Genomic DNA, 21,541 nt, shown 5'->3' with positions numbered 1-21,541 from the left:
CCGAGCCACCCCCTTTCGGGCGCCGCTCCCTCCCCGCCCCGGAGGCAGCAGGACCCGGTGCTCCTTCGGGGGGCCACCCTTGTCCCGTTGAGGTTAGGAAGGGCAGGCCAGAGGAAGGCCGCGATGCTGAACCCAAGCCAGGCCGGAAGAGCCGTTTGCTTCCTTCCAGGTGACCGGAGGGTTAGCTTCACATCCTGGTGTCTTCCGGTGTCTTTCACTCCATAATCAGAATATCACCCATGTTCAAACCGCTTTCCAATTAGTCTTGCAACCCACTGTGCTTTTACACAACCAGTTTATTGGTTGTGTAAAATGACTAGGCTGTGAAAGTGTACACTTCAATTTGATCATACAATTTCCCCCCATGATTATTTTGCACTTTTGAATGACACAATAAACTTTAATCTAACCACCTTGATAAAGGGGTATGCACTGGATGGGGTTGACAAAAGACTCAAGACTAAGATTAAATCAGCTCATGCAGGTTGTGTAGCACAGCTCCCCACCTGCTCCCAGTCACAGAACTCAAAAAGGTTTAGTGCCAGGAACATTTGGGGAACCCAAAGCTCACCTGTATTATTCAGACAGGATTTGCCACATAGCTTGTAGCAGATTGGTTCATACAAAATGCTACTCTCGTGTTAAATTGTAATCTACACCTTAATAGCTTGGTTCATACCAAGCCACTGCAACTATTGATACCTACTTTTAAGAAAAAATGCTCAAGGTTTGCCAATTGATTTTTTTATTGTAATTAAGAAATTAATATCACAATACAAATCTTAATGAAGACATAATTTCTCAGACAGTTTTTTAGACACAGTAAAGCACAGTACAAAATGTACTAACATAGAGGCCTGCACCTTAAAAAGGCTGTCACAAGTTGGTTTAACCAGATTCTCTGGCCACCAAAGAGAATATGCATCACACCCAAATGCCAAAAATAACAACAGCACTGCTCAGCAGTATAGTTTAATGGCTAGTTTCACTTGTAAATCATCATTTGTTTCCATTATAATAAAGCAAGCCACAGTAGCCTGATTCACATAATATAAATCATAATTTCAAAATCAGAAAGGCTCGTTAGATTATCCTATAAGTATATATACAAGACATGCTGAGTTACCTTTAATATTAATCATGAGACTAACCTATAGCAAGAGCACTTAGACCAGAATTCCCCAATGTTTCCGGCTTTGTGGACCAGTAGGGGTGGGAGGAGAGGGGATAGTACAGTCAGCAAATGCATGCGCAGCTCCATTTGCAGGGTGCATGCATGCCATGCGCTCACCCGCTGCTCGCACAAGTGAGAATGAGCAGAGCTGCAAACCTCTCAGGGCCTAGGACTGGGGCAAAGGTGCGTGTGCCCACAGAGAGGGCTCTGCATGCCACCTGTGGCATGCGTGCTATAAGTTCGCCACCACGGGCCTAGAAGGACCCATTTGGACTGTAGAGATAAAGAATGTAGACTTTTTGTCATTTTCTTATCTAATCACTGGGCATGGTTAGCAATTCTTTCAGTAGCAGTAGAGACAGGCAACTTTTCATGTAGCACACCAAGAACAATTTCTGGAACTGGTGAAATGCTCAGGGGCTGTCACAGAAAAGAGAGGGTCAAGCTATTCTCCAAAGCACCAGAGGGCAGGACAAGAAGCAATGGATGGAAACTGGTCAAGGAGAGAAGAAACCTAGAACTAAGGAGAAATTTCCTGACAGTGAGAACAATTAACCAATGGAACCACCTGCCTCCAGAAGTTGTGGGTGTTCCATCACTGGAGGTTTTTAAGAAGAGACTGGAGAACCATTTGTCTGAAATGGTATAGGGTTTCCTACCTGAGCAGAGGGTTGGACCACTAGAAGACCCCAACTCTATTATTGTTATTGTTATTGCTTTTCACAGCCCTGGGATCTCATTCAGTCTTTGAAAGATGCAAAACAATCTTAAGGATTCTCAAATGGTTCATATTCTCTATCCCTGATCTGCTTACATAGAAACATCCAGTTGGCTGACTGCAAAATACTCAGTAGGGTCAGACCTAATTAACATTTGGATGGAGATTACAAAAAAATCCCAAAGCAACAGGATAGAATGAGGAGAAGCCTCAACTACATGTGGGAAGAAGGCTCAGAGACAAAATACATAGATGTGTCAATCAATTAGAATGAGCTGGAACAACCCCCTGCTTAAGCAGGAGATCCTCTACCATTTCAGACAAGTGGCTGTCCAGTCTCTTCTTAAAAACCTGTGAAAACACTGGGAATTGACTGTGACTTGAGGGAGTGTTTTTGCCTTCATATATGCAGTTATTGGAAGTACTTTGTGCTCTCATATTTATTCTCGAGAAAAGAATCCAGCAGCCCCACCTGATGCCAGATCTGCCTCACTGTCCTGCTGGAGAAGAGGAAAGCTGGGATACTAAAATCATTGGAAGTCACACTGTAAAACTACTCCTGTAACAGTCGTACCTAATGCAGAATCAAAGTTTACAACAGTAGTTAGCCTTATGAGCAAACATTAATAGCAACATGCACTTCATTTTCCAGAACAATTGAGCTAACCAGAAACGTTAATAAATAAAACCCAACGATGCAGCAGGAAAAGCAGCCCGATTAAGGCTTTTCTTCCTCTCCCGCTCATAAAAACGGGACGTTTAAGGCAAGATGCGTGAACCAGGTTGCCCAGAGGGGGAAAGTCCGAGCCAGTCCAGCTGCTGCAGTTTTTCAAGGCCCTTCGGGAGTTGCCGCGTCCGACACTGGAGCCAAGAAGCCCGCAAGATCCTCCTTCAGACCTCCCCGCCTCTCCGGTAGGGTCTCCCCTCCGATAAGCGCCCGCGGCCTCTTCCCAGCCCTCCCGGCCGCCCCGCCAGCGCGGTTACCGGGTCCGAGAAGTGCCCGGCCCGGTCGCCTTTCCCCTCCTTTCCCAGGGGAGGTCCGGGCGGTAGCAAGCCAGGGGCTGCTCCGTCGCTTGGCCAGGAAAGGCGGTCGGGAGATTCCGTTCCTCGAAGCGGCACCCCGGAGAGCAAATCCGTCTTCCCCGGCCGAGAAAGCGCCACGCGCTCCGACCGACCGCCAATCTTCTCCGACGCCGTTCCGCTTCAGCCCTCGCAAGCAGCCGCTCCATCGCACGCCCCGAAGCCGCGCCTCGGCCGCTCCGGCGCTCACCAACCCGGCGGGCCGAGGGCTCCGTGAATCGGCAGTCGGCGCCCAGCCCGCTCACGGAGACTCCCGCCCACTGCGCCTCCGCCGCAGCCGTCCGCCCCGCCGCCGACCGCCCTGCGATTCCCACCGCAGCTCGCGCCGACTGCTCCGCATCTTCTCGTTAGCGACTGGGCGGTCGCACCCGCCGGCCTACCGCGTTTTCCCATTGGCACGCCGGCCGCCGGCTCAGCCTCCCTCGTCCTCCAGTTGGCCTCGCCGCCTGTCCCTCAAAAGGGAGCCTTTTCTCGCGGAGCGCCCGCCCCCGCGGCGATCACGCTAGTGTGCGCGCTGGTTGGCCGCGTTGGGGGATTCCGAGCGAAGCTGGTTGAGCGCTCAAAGTCCCTCTTCGCCTCGCGCGCTGGCTTTGGTCGGGGGGGCGGGAGGGGGGGTCGCCGCTGGAGCCACCGGTGTCAATACAAAAGAGGGAGCGGAACGCGGCGGAGCCAGGCGGCCTTCCGCGCAATCGGGGACATGGACATGAAGAAAAGGATCCACTTAGAGCTGCGGAACAGGACGCCCTCCGACGTAAGCCAGCGCGGGCGGCGGGGGGCTTCGCGGCGGCGGCGGGAGAAACCGGGGCGGCCAGGCCAGGCGGGGCGCGCGGGGAGCCCCACTGCGGAGCGCCGGGCGGGCGGAGGGCGCCCTCCTGCCAGCTGCCGTCGCGAGTGCTGCGCCGCTGCCCTTGAGGCGCCCACGGGGCGAGCGCGCGCGGCGATCTGTGCCGGAGGGGGCGCGGGGCCGAGATGGCGGGAGAGAAGCCCCCCCCCACCTGGTCTCCGGAGGCGGAGGCGGCGGCGGCTTCGTCCGGGCGGAAGAAGAGGAACGCGCCGCCCGAGCTGGGCTCCAGCCGAGTTGCTCCTGCGCTCGGGAGGAGTTTGCCCGGAGCGCCCCGGGCGTGGGGACCGGCCGGCGAGGGGCCGGGGTCGCCCGCAAGTGGAGGCGTCCCCGGATGGGTCGCTCCCGCGCGGCGGATCAGGCGCAGTTGGCCGGGGAGCCATATTTGCAACTTTGTAGTCCTCATGAACGCGCCCTTTCTCCTCCTCCCCCGCCCCAGATGTGCGGGGCTGGGGGGGGCGGCGGCAGCGGCAGGGCGCGAGCGGGAGGCCCGACCCCCCCCGGGCCCTCCTGCCCCGCTTGGGCCGGGGAGGGGCCTGGGCTCGGCCGAACTTGGGATGCTGCGGGCGGCTGCTGGGAGGCGAAACTTTGTCCGCGGACTCGGCCGGCCCGCCCGCCCGCCTGCCCGATGCCGGCCGGAGTTGCGGGGGGGCGGGGGCGCTGCGTTTTCCTCCCAAGGAGAAATTAAGGTTGCGGGGGGGGCGCCGCGCGGCGATCTCGGAACTTGGGGGCTGCTTCGCCTTTCCGAGAAGCGCTTCGCGCCCAGCCCCACCCAGGTGGGAGATGTTTTCCTCCGCCGGGCGGGGCGGGGCGGGGGGGCCTTTACGTAAGACGGGCAGTCGCGGCGCTGCTCGCCCCCCCCCGCCCCGCGTGTCACCTGCCTTCCGGGCGAAGCGCCGCTCCCGCCCTTCCCCCGCGCCGCCGGAACGCCGACCGGCCGTTTACGTCAGGCCGCCTTCGCGCTCCGGGAGCGGCGGCCCGGCGGGGGGGCACTCGTAGGCTCCCCGGCGCAGCTCCCCCTTTCCCCGTTCGCGGAGAGGCGGCCGGCCGGGCCCGAGGGGGAGCGCGCTCGCCCCCTCGGAAGCAGCCGGCCTCCGCCGCACCAGCCGCCCGCCCGCCCGAAGTAGGACACGGCGCCATCTTTTTCCTCAGCCGAACTGCAGCTAGGAGAAAGGGCCGCCCGGGCGAGCGGCGCGCAGGGTCGGTCCCAGCCCCGCGGCGGCGGCGGCCGCGGGCTGCCCGAGGCGGCTTGGCGGGCTGCCGTCCCTGGGGGGCGTCGGAGGCCCCCCTCCCGCCCGCTGGCCTCGGCGCGTCCCACGGAACGCGCGCCCAGGGTGGACGCCTCCCCACCCGCCGGCCCGGAAGGCTGAGGGAGGCTCCGCTCCGGGGAGGAAGGGAGGCGGCGGTCGGGGGAGGGCGCCCTCCCGCTGGCCGCTTCGCCCAGCCTGGCGCGACAGTCGCTCTCCAGGGCTGCCATTTTGTCGCCGAGGGGAAGGCGCGCAGTTAGCTCGGCGAGCCAGGAAGGGCCTGGGCTGAAAGGTGGGGGAAACCCGTGCCGGTCGCTTCCCGCGGGGGAGAGACGGGCGGAGGAAGCCGGCTGATCTCCAGGCGGTTCGATGCCGGTTCCGAGAGGCCCCGGCAACTCTGGTCGGTTTTACCTGTCTGGCGAAGGACCCGGTGGCCGCCCCAGACGGAAAAGGCTTTTGCAAGACTCCTTCGGAGCTGCAACCGGGGCTCGGTTGCCATGGACTTTTCCTTACCGGAGAGGGGCGATTAGCCAAATGACGGTCCTTGGAAGGGTCCCTCTTTTCCCCGACTCTTGGAAGCTGCAAAAATAACTTCTTGCCGTCCCTCTGCCTGTCTTTTGCTCAACAATTTTGCAGTTGGGTAATAGTCATTGTAAAGAGTCATATTGTGTCAAGATGGCTTCGCAGTATTCTGTAAACTCTTGGAGTGCTCCATACTCCATTGAGATGGAGTTCCTTTGAATGTGTTGGCAGAAAGAATGGAGTCTTGGGGATACCCTGCTCAAAAGGAGTAAAGAAATTCAGCTGTCTAGAACTTACTTAAAGTAAAGAAATTCAGCTGTCTAGAACTTACTTAGACTGTGATTGTGCACATAAGAATAATCAGATTTATGTCAACATTTTCTAAGAATAATGTAGATTTATGTCAAAATTTTCATTTATTACTCTTGAAAATTTTGCCAAATCAGAATTTCCTTTTTTTTTTTTTTTTACCAAAAAATGGCTTAAAAGTGTTGAGCAACCTAGTTAATATTCAATAAAAATTTTACATTGAATTTTTTTCCTGGTATTCTTTGTATTGGTTATTAGATTGGAGTGTCAGCTCTACAAATGGGCATGTTTGGGGTATTTTTGCAATAGTTGAAAAAATGCATATAAATAATTTAAAAGAAAGGTGAAATCAGTAGGAAGTTAAAATTATGAACACAAAATGTAAATTTTGCTGTACATTAAGAGGATTGCACTCAGAAGCAAAGCTGTAAGTTACAATACTTAAGTCTAGAGGCATGATACCTTCTGTGTTAATTCCTGGCTTTGTGGTAAATTGGTGCAATTTACTAGTTTGTTTTAATACTGTTTTAGTCATAGCTGTATTCTTCATTCTCATGAGATTTTCTGAGCTCTTGTGGGTGAAATTTGTCTCATTTCCTGGCAACAAATCTTCTTGAATTCAGTGGGACTTGCTTCCAAATATCTGTGTACAGGATTATCTCACCAGTCTTGTAATCCTGCTGATTTACAAAAGACATTGGTTAATTACATAATGGAAAAAACAATTGAGAATGAGGCAGGGAATTCAGGCAAGTAAGGTACAAACTTCAGGATCACCAAAACGAGGGACTTTTGTTTTTAAACATGTAATTTCAGAAGCTTACATTCTTCTTTCCACCAGGTGGACTCAGCACAGATCACTAAATAAACAACTTGAAAACAAAGCTGTAATCTACCAAAATTAGTGTCAAAATAACATAGCAAACAGCCAGGGGAAAAGCCATTAACTATAGATCAAACTAAAAGTATTCAGCAAGTGGCTTTCAACAGCTTGATTTATTTCCCAAATAAGCGCTTGCCTTTCTCTGATGGGCAGGGGAGAATCTCTGGAAAGGCTCCAGATCTGGAAGGAGGAACATGTGGTGGTCCTTACCACACCAAAGTCCCAAGTCATTCAGGCTCACTTGATCTAGTGAGAATGTGATTTCATTCAGAGCATGACAGGGCATTATGCTTAAAAGCTTCTGAAATGCAGTGGCATCAGGAGGCCCTGCCTTCTGCGTTCATCGGGGACTGGTAGCGAAGAAGGTTTTCTAGAATTCCATGTTCCTGTCCATTGTGTTTCTGTAGCAACACGTTTGAAGCTCAGTGAGATATTAATGAAACATCACCCTCTCTCATCTCTCATCTCCCATCTTGGGGATAGATGCGCAACAATTACAAACTATGTAGTTCTCAAATATGTCTAAAACTTTATTTTATTAGATTTATCTTACCCTTTCCTCCATGAATTCAGAGAATTCCTGTGAGGTTGGTAGAAGTGAAGAAGTCACTGGTCCAAAGTGACCACTGAACTTTCATGGCTGAAGATGGACTTGAACCTGGAACTCCCTAATCTCAATCCAGCATTTCATTTGTTTAACCACACTTTACACTTTTGATGCAAGAAGAGAAAAAAGCCTTTGGGGCTGCTTCTAGTAATATAGAAGTAGCTTGTTAGTATGGTACTGCTGTTTGTTCCAGATTCTAGTGCAACATGATATTTTTCTTTATGTTGGGAAGTAGCCTACTAAATTTACCTAAGGACCTTTTTTTTGTCATTTCATCCCGCCTGCATATAGCCTTTTTAGTATTTATAGTTCTGAAGTTGGTGAGTTTAGACATGACAGAGTATTTTAAAAAATGTTTCTGAAAGTAGATCCAGGTGACTTGGATTCAAATCCATATTCAACCATATATGAAATAAAAGTGAACTCATTGCTAACTGTTGTTTTGGAAAATTAATATACTCTGGGTATATATCTGAGTAGCTTCAATCCACTTTGCTTTCAGGTTGCAGAGGCCCTCTGAACAGTTTGCAAGTACAGAAGAAGTGAGCAGGTTTTTCTGCTACGTTGGAATTCCTATAAAAAGAGTAATATAATTCAGCATAGAAACTGGCAAAACCAATAAAACCTGCCAACAGTTTTCAGAAAGCATCTCATATTTCATTAATTAGTTGGGACATTAATTAGTCAGAAGTCAACGCCTTTTCTTTTTTCCCTTTTTCCTCCCTTAACATCTTTTTCTGTATCATGAATGGCCAAAACTGGATGAAGCATTCTGACCTGTATGGGAAGATCTTACCAGTGCAGTATAAAGCAATACTAAAATGTCACGTAATCACTGAATATGAAAAAATGGTACAATGTGCATTTTCAGCAATTTCTAAAAAATGAATTGTCCATTTTAGCAATCTAATTGAGATAAAATACCAACAATAAAACAAGTTATATTGAGTATAATGTTTGCACTAAATTTAATATTGTTCCATTGAAATTGTTCTTGTGTTTCTATTACTGATTCAAATTTTGCATCAATTTAATCATAATTTTTGACCCATTTGGTTTCTGACTCATACTTCACTAGCAATTTAGATCAAGGCCCAGCAGATTGTCCTCTGAGTTATTTTCAAATTCATTCTAATATCTCCTTTCTCCCCTTGATTTTGCAATGACACACGGATACTGAAATCAATCAGGCAAACTGGACCAGTAAGAACGGATTTTATCTTTATCTTATTAATAAGTAATATTGCAATCTGAATAAATTATCAACTCTATAATTGGATTCACATTTGTTTATTTCATTTATAGCTTGCCTTTATTATTTTTTACACATAACTCAAGGTGGTGAACACATATAATACTCCTTTCTCCTCCTATTTTTCCCACAGCAACAAACCTGTGACGTGGGTTGGGCTGAGAGAGAGTGACTGGCCCAAGGTCATCCAGTTGGTTATTCATGGCTAAGGCAGGACTAGAACTCAGAGTCTCCTGCTTCCTAGCTTGGTGCCTTACTCACTAGACTAAACTGGCTATCTCTAATAACATTGAGTAATCACTATATTGTTTTCATGGTGTTTAAAATCTAATAACAAAATGAACAATTCAAGGAAGCAAAAATTTAAAACAACATGAAAACTGCATCCTCTGGAAACAAAGAATACGAACATCTTTCAGTTCACATTAATTCAATTCAATTAGTTCACTTACACAGTTCAGTTTAATTAATAGAAAGGAGGGACCATTAAGTTGAAATAGATGAGCAAGTCAACTGTAGATGGGAAGAATAAAGGCAATGTTAATGTCCTAGTCAAAGAATTGGTGGCTTCCCAGTTGTTCTCTGTTCCTTTGGATTGGCAAAATCAAAATATGGTCATACTGTGACTTCGTAGCTTTTCAAGTGTTTTGCATTCCAAAAATGAATTTGGGTCATTCACATGACCGGCCCACTTTACACCCATTATGACTGTAATAGGCAGACTCCATCATGGCTATAATTTGAGAACTACCTGCACATTAACAATTTAGAGGTGGGCAGCTTTTTCACATAAGATTATGCCTATAGTGTGCACTTTGGTGCCTTAAAGGGAGTTTGGTTACTCCTCTCCCATTACTGTTTATCTAAATGTCTTACGCTGAGACAGCACTCAGGCCCTCCCTCAGCTGAGGCACTGCAACCATCTGATTTTCATGAGAACGAAGGAGGGAGAGTCATACTCCTGCAAACATAGCATTAATCGCTGCTATTTGTTTATTGGTTTTCCATTTTTTAATATTTATCACCATCTTCCATTTATGTACTATCTCATTCAATAAGAACTTTACACAGGGAGATACATGCAAGAAGAATGAAGCCCAAGAATTTCAGATCCCTGAAAATAGGCAAGTGTTCTGTCTGTTAGTGTTAGTAGCTTGATAACTCCAAAATGCACAAGAGGAAAGATGAGGAGTGACCTGATGGATGGAATGGCAAATTTCAGTGAGAAAACAGCTGCATTAACCGAAGGATAGAATTAAGATCACATGAAGTGTTAGTACTGCTTTATAAAGTCTTGGTAAGGCCACACTTGGAATACTGCATCCAGTTTTGGTTACTGATTATAAAAAAGATGTTGAGACTGAGAAAAGAGCAACAAAGATGATTAGGGGTCTGGAGGCTAAAACGTATAAAGAACGGTTGCAGGGATTGGGTTTGTCAAGTCTAATGAAAAGAAGGACTAAGTCTTCCAATATTTGAGGGGCTGCCACAAAGAAGAGGGGGCCCGAGTTATTTTCCAAGGCACCAGAAGGCAGGACAAGAAACAATGGAGGGAAACTAAACAAGGAGAGATTCAACCTAGAACAATTAGCCAGAGGAACGGCTTGCCTCCAGAAGTTGTGGGTGCCCCATCAGGGGAGGCCACTTGTCTGGAATGGTATAGGGTCTCGTGCTTGAGCAGAAACTTAGACTAGAAGACCTCCAAGGTCCCTTCCGTTATTCTGTTGAAACTGATGTTCCAGAGAATCCAATTTGTGAATTCAACAAAAGAACACAATTCCAAGATTTAGCATTATGGCAAGCTGTGAACATCGGTATTTCGAAAAAAACTGAAAAAGAGCAGCTGTCTGGCCAACACAGAGACTGTGAAGTAGTCCAGCTAGCTAATGATTTTGTTCAGTTGTACTCTGAACCTGGATTAATTGAAACTGCAGCAAAGTTTTCTTTCCAAGTGATTGGACAGCTCTCCCTTTCAAATTCATCTGGAATTCCTCTCCATTCATCTGAGTGCGTTTGTTCTGAGTTGCAGCATTACCAGGATCAACAATGTTAAATGCCTATTTATTTATCCATTTATTTATCCTTTTAGAAACCTCCCTTCTCCCTCACAGAGGGACTCTAGGCCGTGTACAAATAAAAGGTTAAAAACATAAAGAAACCAAATAAAAAATGTAAAAAAGAAGCAAGAATAGTTAAAATTCAACCTTAAAAGGCAGGGGGAGGACACTAGCCAGCCATACCTCCTTGAGCTCCTGCAAGCCCCAAGCCAGATGGCAGGGCCAGGTCTGTGGATGCTGTCGAAAGGCCAGGAGATTTGGGGGGAGGGGAGAAAATCATTATGCTAATGATAATGTTATATGCTAATTATTTATTGGAAAGTCCAATTCTTTGGGGGCTGGTGCCATTCCTTCATCTGATAATTGTAATTAAGGTTGATTGAAACTGAAAATGACATAACAGCCTTGTTTTATATAATTTTTGTATCCAGGTAAAAGAACTTGTTCTTGACAACTGCAGGTCAAATGAAGGAAAAATTGAAGGCCTCACAGATGAATTTGAAGAGCTGGAACTATTAAGTACAATCAATGTAGGCCTCACCTCAGTTGTAAACTTACCAAAGTTAAGCAAACTTAAGAAGGTGGGTAGTTGTCTTATTTTATGAAGAAAAACATGAGTTGCCAAATAATTATTTATATAAAAGACCCTTGAACCCAATGTTGAATGCAGGTTTCTATGTAGCTAAACAGTAAAGCAAAACTTCGGATCTCTTTAATAAACATGGGTATCATCTAATTGTAAAGTGCAGACATTTCCTAACATTTCTTGCTTTTTTAAATTATAACTCTGCAGCTGACACCCTCATTTTATATATGCCCATCTGCCCACCTGACTGCCAATTCGGTCTCATTTGATAGTTGGCTCAGGTCATGCAGATTCTTGCTTTTACAGGATGGCCAAAGCACGGGCTGCCCTCCCCCCCCCCCCCCCGTTGTCTCCCTTTTCTTCCTTGGTAGCATCTTCTTGGCCAAGGCAAAGCTGCCTCACCTTTGGAATCATCCTGGCTCTTCTCTGCTGCTGATGCCCAGCTAAGAGCTGCCCTTTTGCTTCCTTTTTCTCACTCTGTGTTCAACATTTGTTTCCTCTTCATTGTTGAAACAATGGGCTCTGCTAGCCTTTACACTTTGGTTTCATTACTCTTCTGCTAGCAGCCTTTTGTTTTTCTCACTGGAGGTGTTAATTCAGCTGTTCTCTTGGTTGGCATCTCTCTGCTCTGCATGTGACTCTCCATGCTGCTTTAGGACATCTTATCCTGTCACCTGCATATTCTCTTTCCCCATTCTGCCTTCTTTCTACTCCATCGTTATTCCGGTGGCTTTCCTTCTTCTCCTTTTGAGAATGAATGAATGAATGAATGAATGAATGAATGAATGATCATCTCACAGCCCACCTTCCCTCTCCAGAGGTTGCCTGCTTAGTTTTATCTGGACTTCCAGATGTACTATGTGTCTTGGTTTTCCTTTGTACAACAGTTTTGATGGCCCTCAATGCCATTTCCTCTAGTCCCACCATCTATTTTTAGTTTCAGACAAGCTCTGCGACTTCCCCTCCAAAATTTTCCACCATTTCGCCACTCCAGGCTCCCTCTCCTCATTCGTTCTCTTTCCTTCTCCAGTTCCTCCTTTTCTCCAAGCCTCTTTCTGATGCTGCTGCTTTAACTTCCTTTCCAATGGCTCTTCTTAAACCCTCTGTGTCTGGAACAATGTCATGTAGCTTTACTTATTCTTTGGGGAGTTATCTGGGTGGAATTTCAGATGGTTCCTGCCTCAGGAAAGGGATGTATCCTTTGTGAGGTGACATGTGCACAGATAAGACTTTACTGTAGATATTGGAGAGCAAATGCTATATCAGCTTAAGAAATTAATAGCAACATTGTATTTTCTTAATTGGCTCAATATTTATCTCCTCAGCTCGAGTTAAGTGACAACAGAATCTCAGGGGGACTGGAAGTATTGGCAGAAAAATGTCCGAACCTCACACATCTAAACCTAAGTGGCAACAAAATAAAGGATCTTAGTACAATAGAACCGCTGGTGAGTCCATATAGACTTCTTAGCGAACTGGTGCTTATCAGTTTTTAGTACAGGCAGTCCTTGACTTATAGCCACAGTTGAGCTCAAAATGTCTGTTGTTAAGTTTTGCCCCATTTTACAACCTTTCTGGTTGTTAAGTGAATCACTGAAGTTGACAAGTTAGTAGCCTGGTTGTTAAGTAAATCTGGCTTCCCCATCGACTTTGCTTCTCAGAAGGTTGCAAAAAGTGATCACGTGATCTTGGGACACAGCAATGGTCACAGGTATGAGCCAGTTGGCAAGCATCTGAATTTTAATCACCTGATGCTGCAGAGGCCATAACTATGAAAACATTCCTAAGTCACTTTTTTCAATGCCGTTATAACTTTGAACGATCTGTTGTACGTTGAGGACTTCCTGTACTCCTGGGATTACTCCTGTAGCCCTGTCGCCCTGCAGCCTCTCTGGCCCTCCCCGTTCCTTTTCTGCCTGTCCCTCAGCACCGCCTGGCCCTTCCCAGATGGCCTGCAGGGCACAAGCGAACAAGGAGTTTGGGTTCTCTTACCCACATTTTGCACTGTGATCCACTCTTGACTGCCTTTCATTATGATTCCTGGGGCCTACCTTGTTCCCAAGAGGTAAAAACAAAATCCCTGAACCTTGACTCAGTAACATTACGACTGGCAACATTTTTGGATCTGCTTCTGTCGCACATTGTCTGTGCTGGCTTTCTGCTGTGAAGGTCAACACACTTTAAAATGGAAAGTACACAAGAAAAAAGAGTCCCTAAGGATGAAACAATAAAATTGTAGGGCTATGTGGCGCCTTTGACAGCCTCTTCCCCATCAAATGGGACCAAATGGCTTCCTTTTTTAAAATCTAATAGAATCCTTTTCAGTGCTGACATGAACAAAGAAGAGTCTTAGGTACTTGATATTTTTAGTTAATATACACTGATATTTAAGCACACGAAGCCTGTTCTTCCACAAGGTTTGAATAGGTTGGGGTGACAGAGTGAAACTTGCTCAGTCTCCTGGGAGCTTCTATGGCTTGGCAAGGGAGCATCTGCAGAATTGGTTGCAGACTTCCGCATCTCCTTTGTCTAAAGGGATGTTGTCTGTAGTCTGGAAACAAACGGGAGGCTGCTTCCTTCATGGGATTTAAAATTCCTGGCACACCTTGAGGAGATGCAGTCAGGGTTTGTTCCCATTGGGCCTTGGACAGCTGTCTTGCAGAGTCCCAATGATTTGTGGCTCCAGATGAAGCTTAAATCCAGCCCACTTCCAGACCTCTTGTAGGCCAATTCTGATCCTCACTAGATTGAAAGGATAGAGTACCTCCTACTTAAGAAGCCTTTTGATTATACATTTGGAGCATTTGCTGTTATAATTCTGACACAGTGGTGTTGGCCTGAGGGTTGGCAATGAACCCCTTCCTTTTCTTTCAGGAGAAGTTAGAAAACCTGAAGAGTTTAGATCTTTTCAATTGTGAGGTCACTAACTTGAATGACTACAGAGATAATGTCTTCAAACTTCTCCCTCAACTCACGTATCTGGATGGCTACGATCGAAATGATAAAGAGGCCCCTGATTCGGATGCAGAAGGCTACGTGGAAGATCTAGATGATGAAGAGGAGGAGGAGGATGGTGTGTGAGATTGATCTCTAGTTGAGGTTGACTCCCAAGAACAAAACTCCATATCTTTGCCTTATTTGATGCAGCAAAACCATCCACAGAGTTATCTGTATCAGTTTAGTTTGTCCTGGAAACAGGAGACGGAATGAATCCTGAAAAATTCCTAGATTCCAGTGCCCTGTACTTCTCATTGGCACCAAATATTGATGAACATTGGCATCTTGCACTGGAATGGTGGAGTAAATATATAAGAGGACCTCTGACTAGCAGAGGTAGTATCTATATGTTGATTTTATTCCTCTTTAAAATTACTGGAAACACAACCTCTGGACGTGATAATGGCCACTCCTACAGATTGCTTTCAAGGGGATTACAATAAATTGGAGGAAGAGGCAGTGGCTGATACATACAATGGCTTAGTAGTGGGACCTTTGTTTAGAAGGGACAGTAGAGGCCAGAAACAGCTACCTATAGTCCACACCCTGATTCTGAATTTCCAACAAGTTTTAGGCATAACTGCTGCTTAAAAATCAGCGACTATTCAAGTAGATGGATTCCTTTGGATCTAATCCAAGGGTAGTTCTTATATTCGTGCTCTTTTTAGTATCGTGGTTCTCTTTGTTCTTAAATAACTGGCTTTCGTGGCATGCCACACCATACGGTGCAGAGGTGTGCCGTGTGCAAGCAAGGAGCTATTGGCCTGGGGATTGTGGGGAATCCTGTCCTTGTTCTGCAGTTAAGGTTACTGAACAGGCAGGTTCTTTGCAAGTCTATTGCCTGAAAGTTTAATGCTAGAAATAATGTTGACAAATGAAAAATACTCAGATGATAGGAATGTAAGCATTGATTAGACTTCAGAAATATTTGGAACTGACCTTCACGTCTTTTCTCTTGTTATGTTCCACTTCATAAAAACATCAGGTGGTTTTGCTGTTTTAAATAGATTTAGTTGGTTTGGAGCGTTTCGCCTTCAATTTGCAGGAGATGAGAGAAGTGGCAGAACTATATGATAGGTTGCTTAATGTTCTTGGTCTTCTTTTTGGGAAACCCGAAATGGGCTCTTTATTTATTTAGTTCATTAAATGCCTGTCTTCTGCCTTCGAGGCCTGTCTCCTTTCTGAGCCCAAGGTAGTTTGCACAGCGATTGTTTCCCTAGTGTGGAAGAGAAGAAGAATGCAAACACTTCATAATCCCAACTTTCAGATAGCTGAAGGAGGGTGAGTGGGAGAGTGGGAATCTGGTATTTCTGTACTTGCTCAGTGATCCCCTCCCTAGATTTCTCCTGCAAAAGTTCATATCCTGTCCTGACCGTAATGGTGCTCTTGAGCTTCATGGCCTGGGACAGATAAAGCAAAGATTTAGGAGGAGAACTGGAAGAAAATGAAATTGATCCTCTCCTTGGACAAGGTGATAAAATGGTTTGATTTTTCTGTTTTGTTTTTATAGAAGAGGACTATGATGAAGAGGCTCAGTTAGGAGACTATGAATTAGAGGAAGAGGAGGATGTGAGTGGAGAAGAGGAGGATGTGAGTGGAGAAGAGGAGGTAAGACTGTAGTAATTAGGGGAGAGAATTAGACCAGCTGTAGGCATCTTGTTTTGGAATGCAGGATGGTGGGCTCTGGTCAGCCAGAGCAGATAACTGCCTCATATCAAATGTGGTTATGGCAATTCCCCTTCCAAAGCAAAGTAGTTTTTCCAATTTAGACAAGTTCTAGATGCAATAAAACATGTTTGCTTTTTCTCTCTGGCAGGAGGATGAAGAGGATTATAAAGATGGTGAAGTAGATAATGAAGAAGAGGATGAAGAAGTTGGTATGTGCAAAACAAACCGTGAGAAAACCTCTGCCCTGTTTAAAAGGCTAGAGAATCAGGACAGTAGCACAGATCTGAGAGACTGACTGTTATGCTGGGGGGGGGGGAGGTTAAGGTCTTGGCCTGGGAGCCCGGTTCAAGTCATCCCGCAACCAGAGGCTTGCCTCCCCCCAGAAGGAAGCTCTTTGGAGAGAAAATTAGGAGAGGCTTCCAGTGAGCATGCCTTGAGCTCTTAAGAGGAAAAGTCAGATATGAGAGAGAAACTCGAGAGCTATAGCTTCTATTTGGTACGGCCAGGAATTTCTTCAGGGAAAAGTTAGTTTCTTCATTGACTATAGAGCTTGCAGAGTGGCCTGGAACTCTTCAATATGTAGTTGGAATTAAACAGATACCAACCAGCTAATTTAAAATTAAAAGTGTGCAAAGCAGCCACTGAGTGGATTAGTACTGGGTTAATGTTTTTATTTTATTCCTCTTCTTTGCACATATTTTATATGGGGACATGCTTTTAATAATGCTTAGCTAACCAGTTTCAACAGCTGGGTGCAGCCTGTACTGTAAAAGTTGCAGGGTGGAACTTTGCTCCCCGTGGAAGTGGGGCAGGAAGTGCGGTCGAATTTGGCAGGCGGTGGAAACGGCTTTCCCCCAGAGCAGCTCTGGCCTTTGCGCAGCTGGAAATCGGGCTTAAACATAAGTGGGTTGCTTTGCAGCGATACTTTGCCCCCATCACAGAAGCCCTCCGTCTCCTGCGGACGGCCTGGGGAGGGGGGGTAGCTGATGGGGCAGAGAGATGTCCCTCATCCTGATCCTGCAACCCTTTCCTTTGACAGATGAAGCCCGGGGGGAGAAGAGAAAACGAGAGGCCGATGATGAAGGCGAGGAGGAAGATTAAATGCAACGTAATCTGTTTTGGGGGGAAATAAGTTTCCTATTGTGATTTGACTGTTTATACCCTGTATTTTCACCCCTTCTTACCCCCCCTCCCTGGAATGTAATGTTGATGTGAGATCAAGAAGGAAATGCTTAATTTTATGGGCAAGGGAATTAAAATAACATATTTTTTAAAAAAACCTGCCATTCTGACTGCTACATTTTGTTTCTGAAAAAAATACTTTATCTGTTATTCCTGTTTATGCAGTAGCAGACAGAACGCAAGAGATAACTTCATTTTTCTTGAAGTGGCTCATCTTGGACTCTAGATTTTTTTAAAAAAGTTTTTTAGAAATAAATATGAGCCGGAAGATTTCCACAATGATTCAAATTGATGGCTGGAGCTGGAGGGCGGAGGGATAATTTGAGCCTGAAGACTCAGTGGTTTCCCCCCCTTTTTGTTATGAGGATATTGTAAGTATTTCTTTCTTCTTTTCTGGATGCAGCAAAATTGGCCGTGGGAGCATTCCAGCCGCCGCCACCGCAGGGGAGCAGCAGCATCTTGATAACCAAGTGTTTTCTTGTTACCTGTTTTGTGAATGGCTGCCGTTCCCAGAAACCCTTTTCTTCCACTTCCTATCGGTAACATTTACTTGGCTGTTTGTAAATAGTGACCAACTATGTAATTTCTCTCGCCTTTCTCTCTCTCTCTCTCTCTCTCCCTCCCTCCTTTTTAGTTGGTTTGTGGGGGTGATTTTGCAAATTTTTATTTTAAAAAATCTTGTAGAGCATGGCTGGGCAAGCTCTCCTGGGATGGGAACCGCTCAAGAATATGGCAGGATCCTTGTTCAGCTCCCATTCTGGTTGGTTCGTATTCTGACTATTCAGGGGGTCTAGAGCAGTTCTCTGTAAACAGCAGTCATGGAAATATCTATAAATATATATAAAAAGTGTTCCTAATTTCCTGAGTTAACTGGTGAATTGCATTTGACAGTTGTAATAAAAAAAGAAAATGTTTGAACCCTTTTAACTAAAGTGTGTACTATTTTGGTCTGTAAAATACTATATATAAAAATATATTAACAACTCCTTGATATTAGGTGATGAGAATCTGTTTCCACGTGTGCTCTACAATACTCTGAAGATCTTTGCAAACCTTTTAATTACCAGAGGAGACAGTACTGGACGCCCAGGCCAGTCGGGTCTCTTTTCATACACGAGCAAGGATTGCTGAAAGAAAAGTTGTATTTTCTTAAAGTCAGTAAATTGACTGCAAAGTATCTAGTTGAATGTACAGATTTAATTTCGTGTCCCTCTTCAAATAAGAGCTCTAGAAGTGGCTAGTATTTTCTAGTAGTTTCTCATCTGTATATAAACAAGCACGTCCATTGCGACCTTCCCGCTTGCTCCCCAAAGAGCCAAACTTTTTGAGTTTTATGTCTTTGTTAATTATGAATTTCAATAAATCTTTTTATACCATTTTTTTCCTGTGGCTTATTGCAGTAAATGGGCCACATGGGAATTTTCTGCTTGATTTTAAAGTTTTTTTTTTAAAGAATAAACTTGTAATTATTTTAAGAAACTTTAAACTTTTTTTAAAAAATAAAATTAATTAATCACAATGGCTCAGTCCAGCAAAGCAAAATACCTCAGGGTAACAGGAGTTGAGGCCTCGTTGTGTGGCTCTACCTGCAGTATCTTACTTTCAGGCTTCCCAGAGGAGCCCGCTAGGCCCCTGGAAGAACGGGAGCTACCTGTCCAGGAGTAGAATATTCCAGAACACTCTGCAATATTCTGTTTCTCCTGTGGGCCACAGTGACTAGGCCATTCTAGGGAAGAAATGGGAACAGCCCAGGGTTCTATAGAAAAAGTAGTTTTGCACACCCCTTATATCCGATAGATCTGATTTTTTATGTCAGGTTAATGAGGAGTTTTGCAACCTCTGTAGCCTCATTGGTTTTCCATTTCCATCAGATCCCTTGGGAAGATCCTATTCTAGCTGGGAACGTTCCTCCGCAGAGACTTCTTTCCCTTAAGGAAACCATCTTGATTTGTCTACTCACAAAGTAGGTGGAAAAATTCAAGAGGCCGAATGTGCTTTCACTATCCATCCAGCTGTTATGAAGACTACAGTAGATAGCCGCTTTCTAAAAAAATCCTGGGCTTTATTTCAGAGTTTATTCCATGAGTCTCTTTGCTCTGACTCCTCGTCTCCCCACCGTCCTTTGGAAGGTTTCCTCATTGCACCCAGAAGGCAAGGAGACATCACAACTGACCGGTTTGCTATTTGGGTAGCTTTATTTCATCGCTATTGTAGGGCGGCATAAATAAGCAAATGGGAACACTGAAGTGGCACAGTGGAAAATCAGTGTTAGGCACAGAATACAATGTGAACCTTGATGGCAGAGATGCAAAGAGAAAAGAGGCCTAGTTGCCTGACAGTCCTTGTGAATTAAAGGTTTGGGGAAAGTAGATCCCAAAGAAATCTTTGGTGCGCAATGTGGAATCTCTGGCAACCCAGCTCTAATTTTCAAGGAAAGTGATTGTCCGCATACTGGTGTGGGAAATGTGAAACCGCAGGACCAGAAGCCCTGAGAAGTTGAACTGGGCAAAGCCCAAAAGTCAGCTTTTTCTGCGCTTGATGGACAAAACTGATCCTGCTAGATTCACTCTTCTGCACAGTAAAAGCTTGTCCTAACATGCTGGCTTATTCCCCACAACATCTGAATGGGATGATTCCCAAGCCATAGTTGAGGGAGAGCAGAACTAGTATGGCTTCAATACTTTGAATGCGTCCCCTTAATCTGTTGAATTGGCCAACCACTTAGCTAGTTCCAAGCCAGCGAGAGCTGGATCAAAGCCAGGTTTATCACTAATACAGCTAAGTGTGCTGGCTGGTCCAGGGGCAACACAGGCAGCAAAATATGTAGGGCCAGCCTTGGAGATAACAACTTTGGGATTAACAGGCTTCCTAGAGTGGGACACCAAGCAATCCTGACCAACCAGCAGTGAGTGAGAAAGCATTTGTTTAGTTGCACACATGGCGTGAAGGCAGAGTCAGAATCGGCTCAGCCATCGTAGCAACAGCAGCAACAGCACACTGATGTCCCAAAATGGTTATTATGGAGAAACCACCCTCCTCCCCAACCCTTCTGCAGGATGCTGCCTACTAGCACTCTTTAATATCTTGTTTGTTTCTGAGATTTTACCCTGAAATTATTTTGGTAAATAGCTCAAGGCAGCAACCTATGAAGTGTATTGAGCTGAGAGGGAGAGACGGGGCCAAAGTCACCCAGCTATCTGTCATGCTGAAGACAGGACTGGAACTCAGACTCCTGGATTCTAGCCTGCTGCCTTGGTTATACCCTTCCTGGCCCTCCTCCTTTGTTCCCGGCTCCCCTTTGGCAGCATACAAGGTGTTCAGCTCCAGAAACCTTCTTGGATATGAAGTCAAGATGGTCGTGATAGGGCAGTTGAGCAAAGCCCTCCTAACGCATCATGGCCCCCATACTGATTTTGAAATCTGCAAACTCCAATCTCTATGGGTGCCCCTGTCTGATGCTAAAGGTTGGCCCTTTGTTGTGCAGGTAGCATGCCAACTCCCTCTCTTAAAAAAGATGGGGGGGTTAGGCTAAATAATGAGAATGGACCTGCAGTTTTATAAGTGCCATGAAAGCTATCAGGGTGTCACACCCCACAATTAGCTCATTCACTCAATAAGCAGATCTGCATTTGGACAGGGTGGGCAGTGGCCATCAATCTTTCTGGGTAGCTTCAGTGAGGGCCACAAACTGGCCCTTTGCCAACTGCTCCATTAGCTGCTGAAGAACCTGAGCTGTGAATCTGAAAACTGTCAGGACGGGAGAGTCAAATTTAAATACAGGTCTACTGTGCACTGCTTCTACCAAAAGGAATAAAACACACCATAACTCATATGCTTCTTATGGAGAATACATTAAAAGCGCTTAACTTTTGCTGAATTAACTGCTTCCCACTTGAAAAGCCGGCTGGGTCCTTCATTTGGATTCTCTTGATAAAGAGAATTTCGGATTGTATTCCCTCAAAGGCTTCATCTACTTGCCACTTAACAGCATCTATCTCCTTTTGTCAAGAGGAATTTGGAATATATACGTCCCTTGCCTTTTCATGCAGTAGCTCTCGAGTTAAATCATACAAATAACTTTTTAGTGCTAGGCAATGACCACAGGAGAACAGGCTTCCAGTTAGCAGGTGTACCCGTGTGCTAGCACAGGGTCTCTGGCTCATATCACGTGTTAAGTTGATACAGTAAAATTAAAGAGTGGGTATAAACAAAGAGTTTGTTTTAAAAAATTCCTTCAGAGTCCATTGTTTTGGGGGCTATTGCGCAAGTTTTTTAATTCCAACTGTAGCTGTCGGATTTTGATGTCTTTCTGCGAAAGCTCAACCTTCAGTCGACGGATCTCGTCTTGTTGCCGGAAGAACATTCGGAGGAGCTTCATGTAAGACAAGAAACAGAAAAGGATCAAGTGTGAGACTGAA

General features: G+C 45.8%; 2 protein-coding genes across 5 annotated transcripts in view; one reads left to right on the top strand and one right to left on the bottom strand.

Moving 5' to 3' along the window:
- The first annotated feature begins 3,564 nt into the window (after positions 1–3,564).
- On the top strand, positions 3,565–18,107 carry ANP32A (acidic nuclear phosphoprotein 32 family member A). 3 transcript variants are annotated; one of them, XM_039369644.1, is made up of 8 exons: positions 3,565–3,723; positions 11,122–11,271; positions 12,602–12,724; positions 14,151–14,349; positions 15,784–15,881; positions 16,090–16,150; positions 16,981–17,049; positions 17,527–18,107. In XM_039369644.1, the coding sequence occupies exons 1-7, from the start codon at positions 3,670–3,672 to the stop codon at positions 17,040–17,042; spliced, it is 747 nt and encodes a 248-aa protein (XP_039225578.1). In that variant the 5' UTR covers positions 3,565–3,669; the 3' UTR covers positions 17,043–17,049; positions 17,527–18,107. The 3 variants fall into 3 exon arrangements, with proteins under 3 accessions (XP_039225578.1, XP_039225579.1, XP_039225577.1); XM_039369645.1 differs by having other exon boundaries at positions 15,784–15,863; positions 16,981–18,050; XM_039369643.1 differs by having other exon boundaries at positions 3,566–3,723; positions 16,981–18,050.
- Positions 18,108–19,296: 1,189 nt separating this feature from the next.
- CORO2B (coronin 2B) overlaps positions 19,297–21,541 on the bottom strand; it is a 33,841-nt gene continuing 31,596 nt past the window's right edge. For both annotated transcript variants that reach the window (XM_039369641.1, XM_039369642.1), the window contains one exon: positions 19,297–21,495. In XM_039369641.1, coding sequence (XP_039225575.1) covers positions 21,358–21,495 — 138 coding nt within the window. In that variant the 3' untranslated portion in view covers positions 19,297–21,357. The remainder of the gene's footprint in view (positions 21,496–21,541) is intronic.

Source organism: Crotalus tigris, unplaced genomic scaffold, assembly GCF_016545835.1.
Source record: "Crotalus tigris isolate CLP2741 ecotype Arizona unplaced genomic scaffold, ASM1654583v1 scf7180000021179.819088, whole genome shotgun sequence".
Taxonomy (NCBI): Eukaryota; Metazoa; Chordata; class Lepidosauria; order Squamata; family Viperidae; genus Crotalus; species Crotalus tigris.
This window is presented reverse-complemented; position numbering and strand designations above follow the sequence as displayed.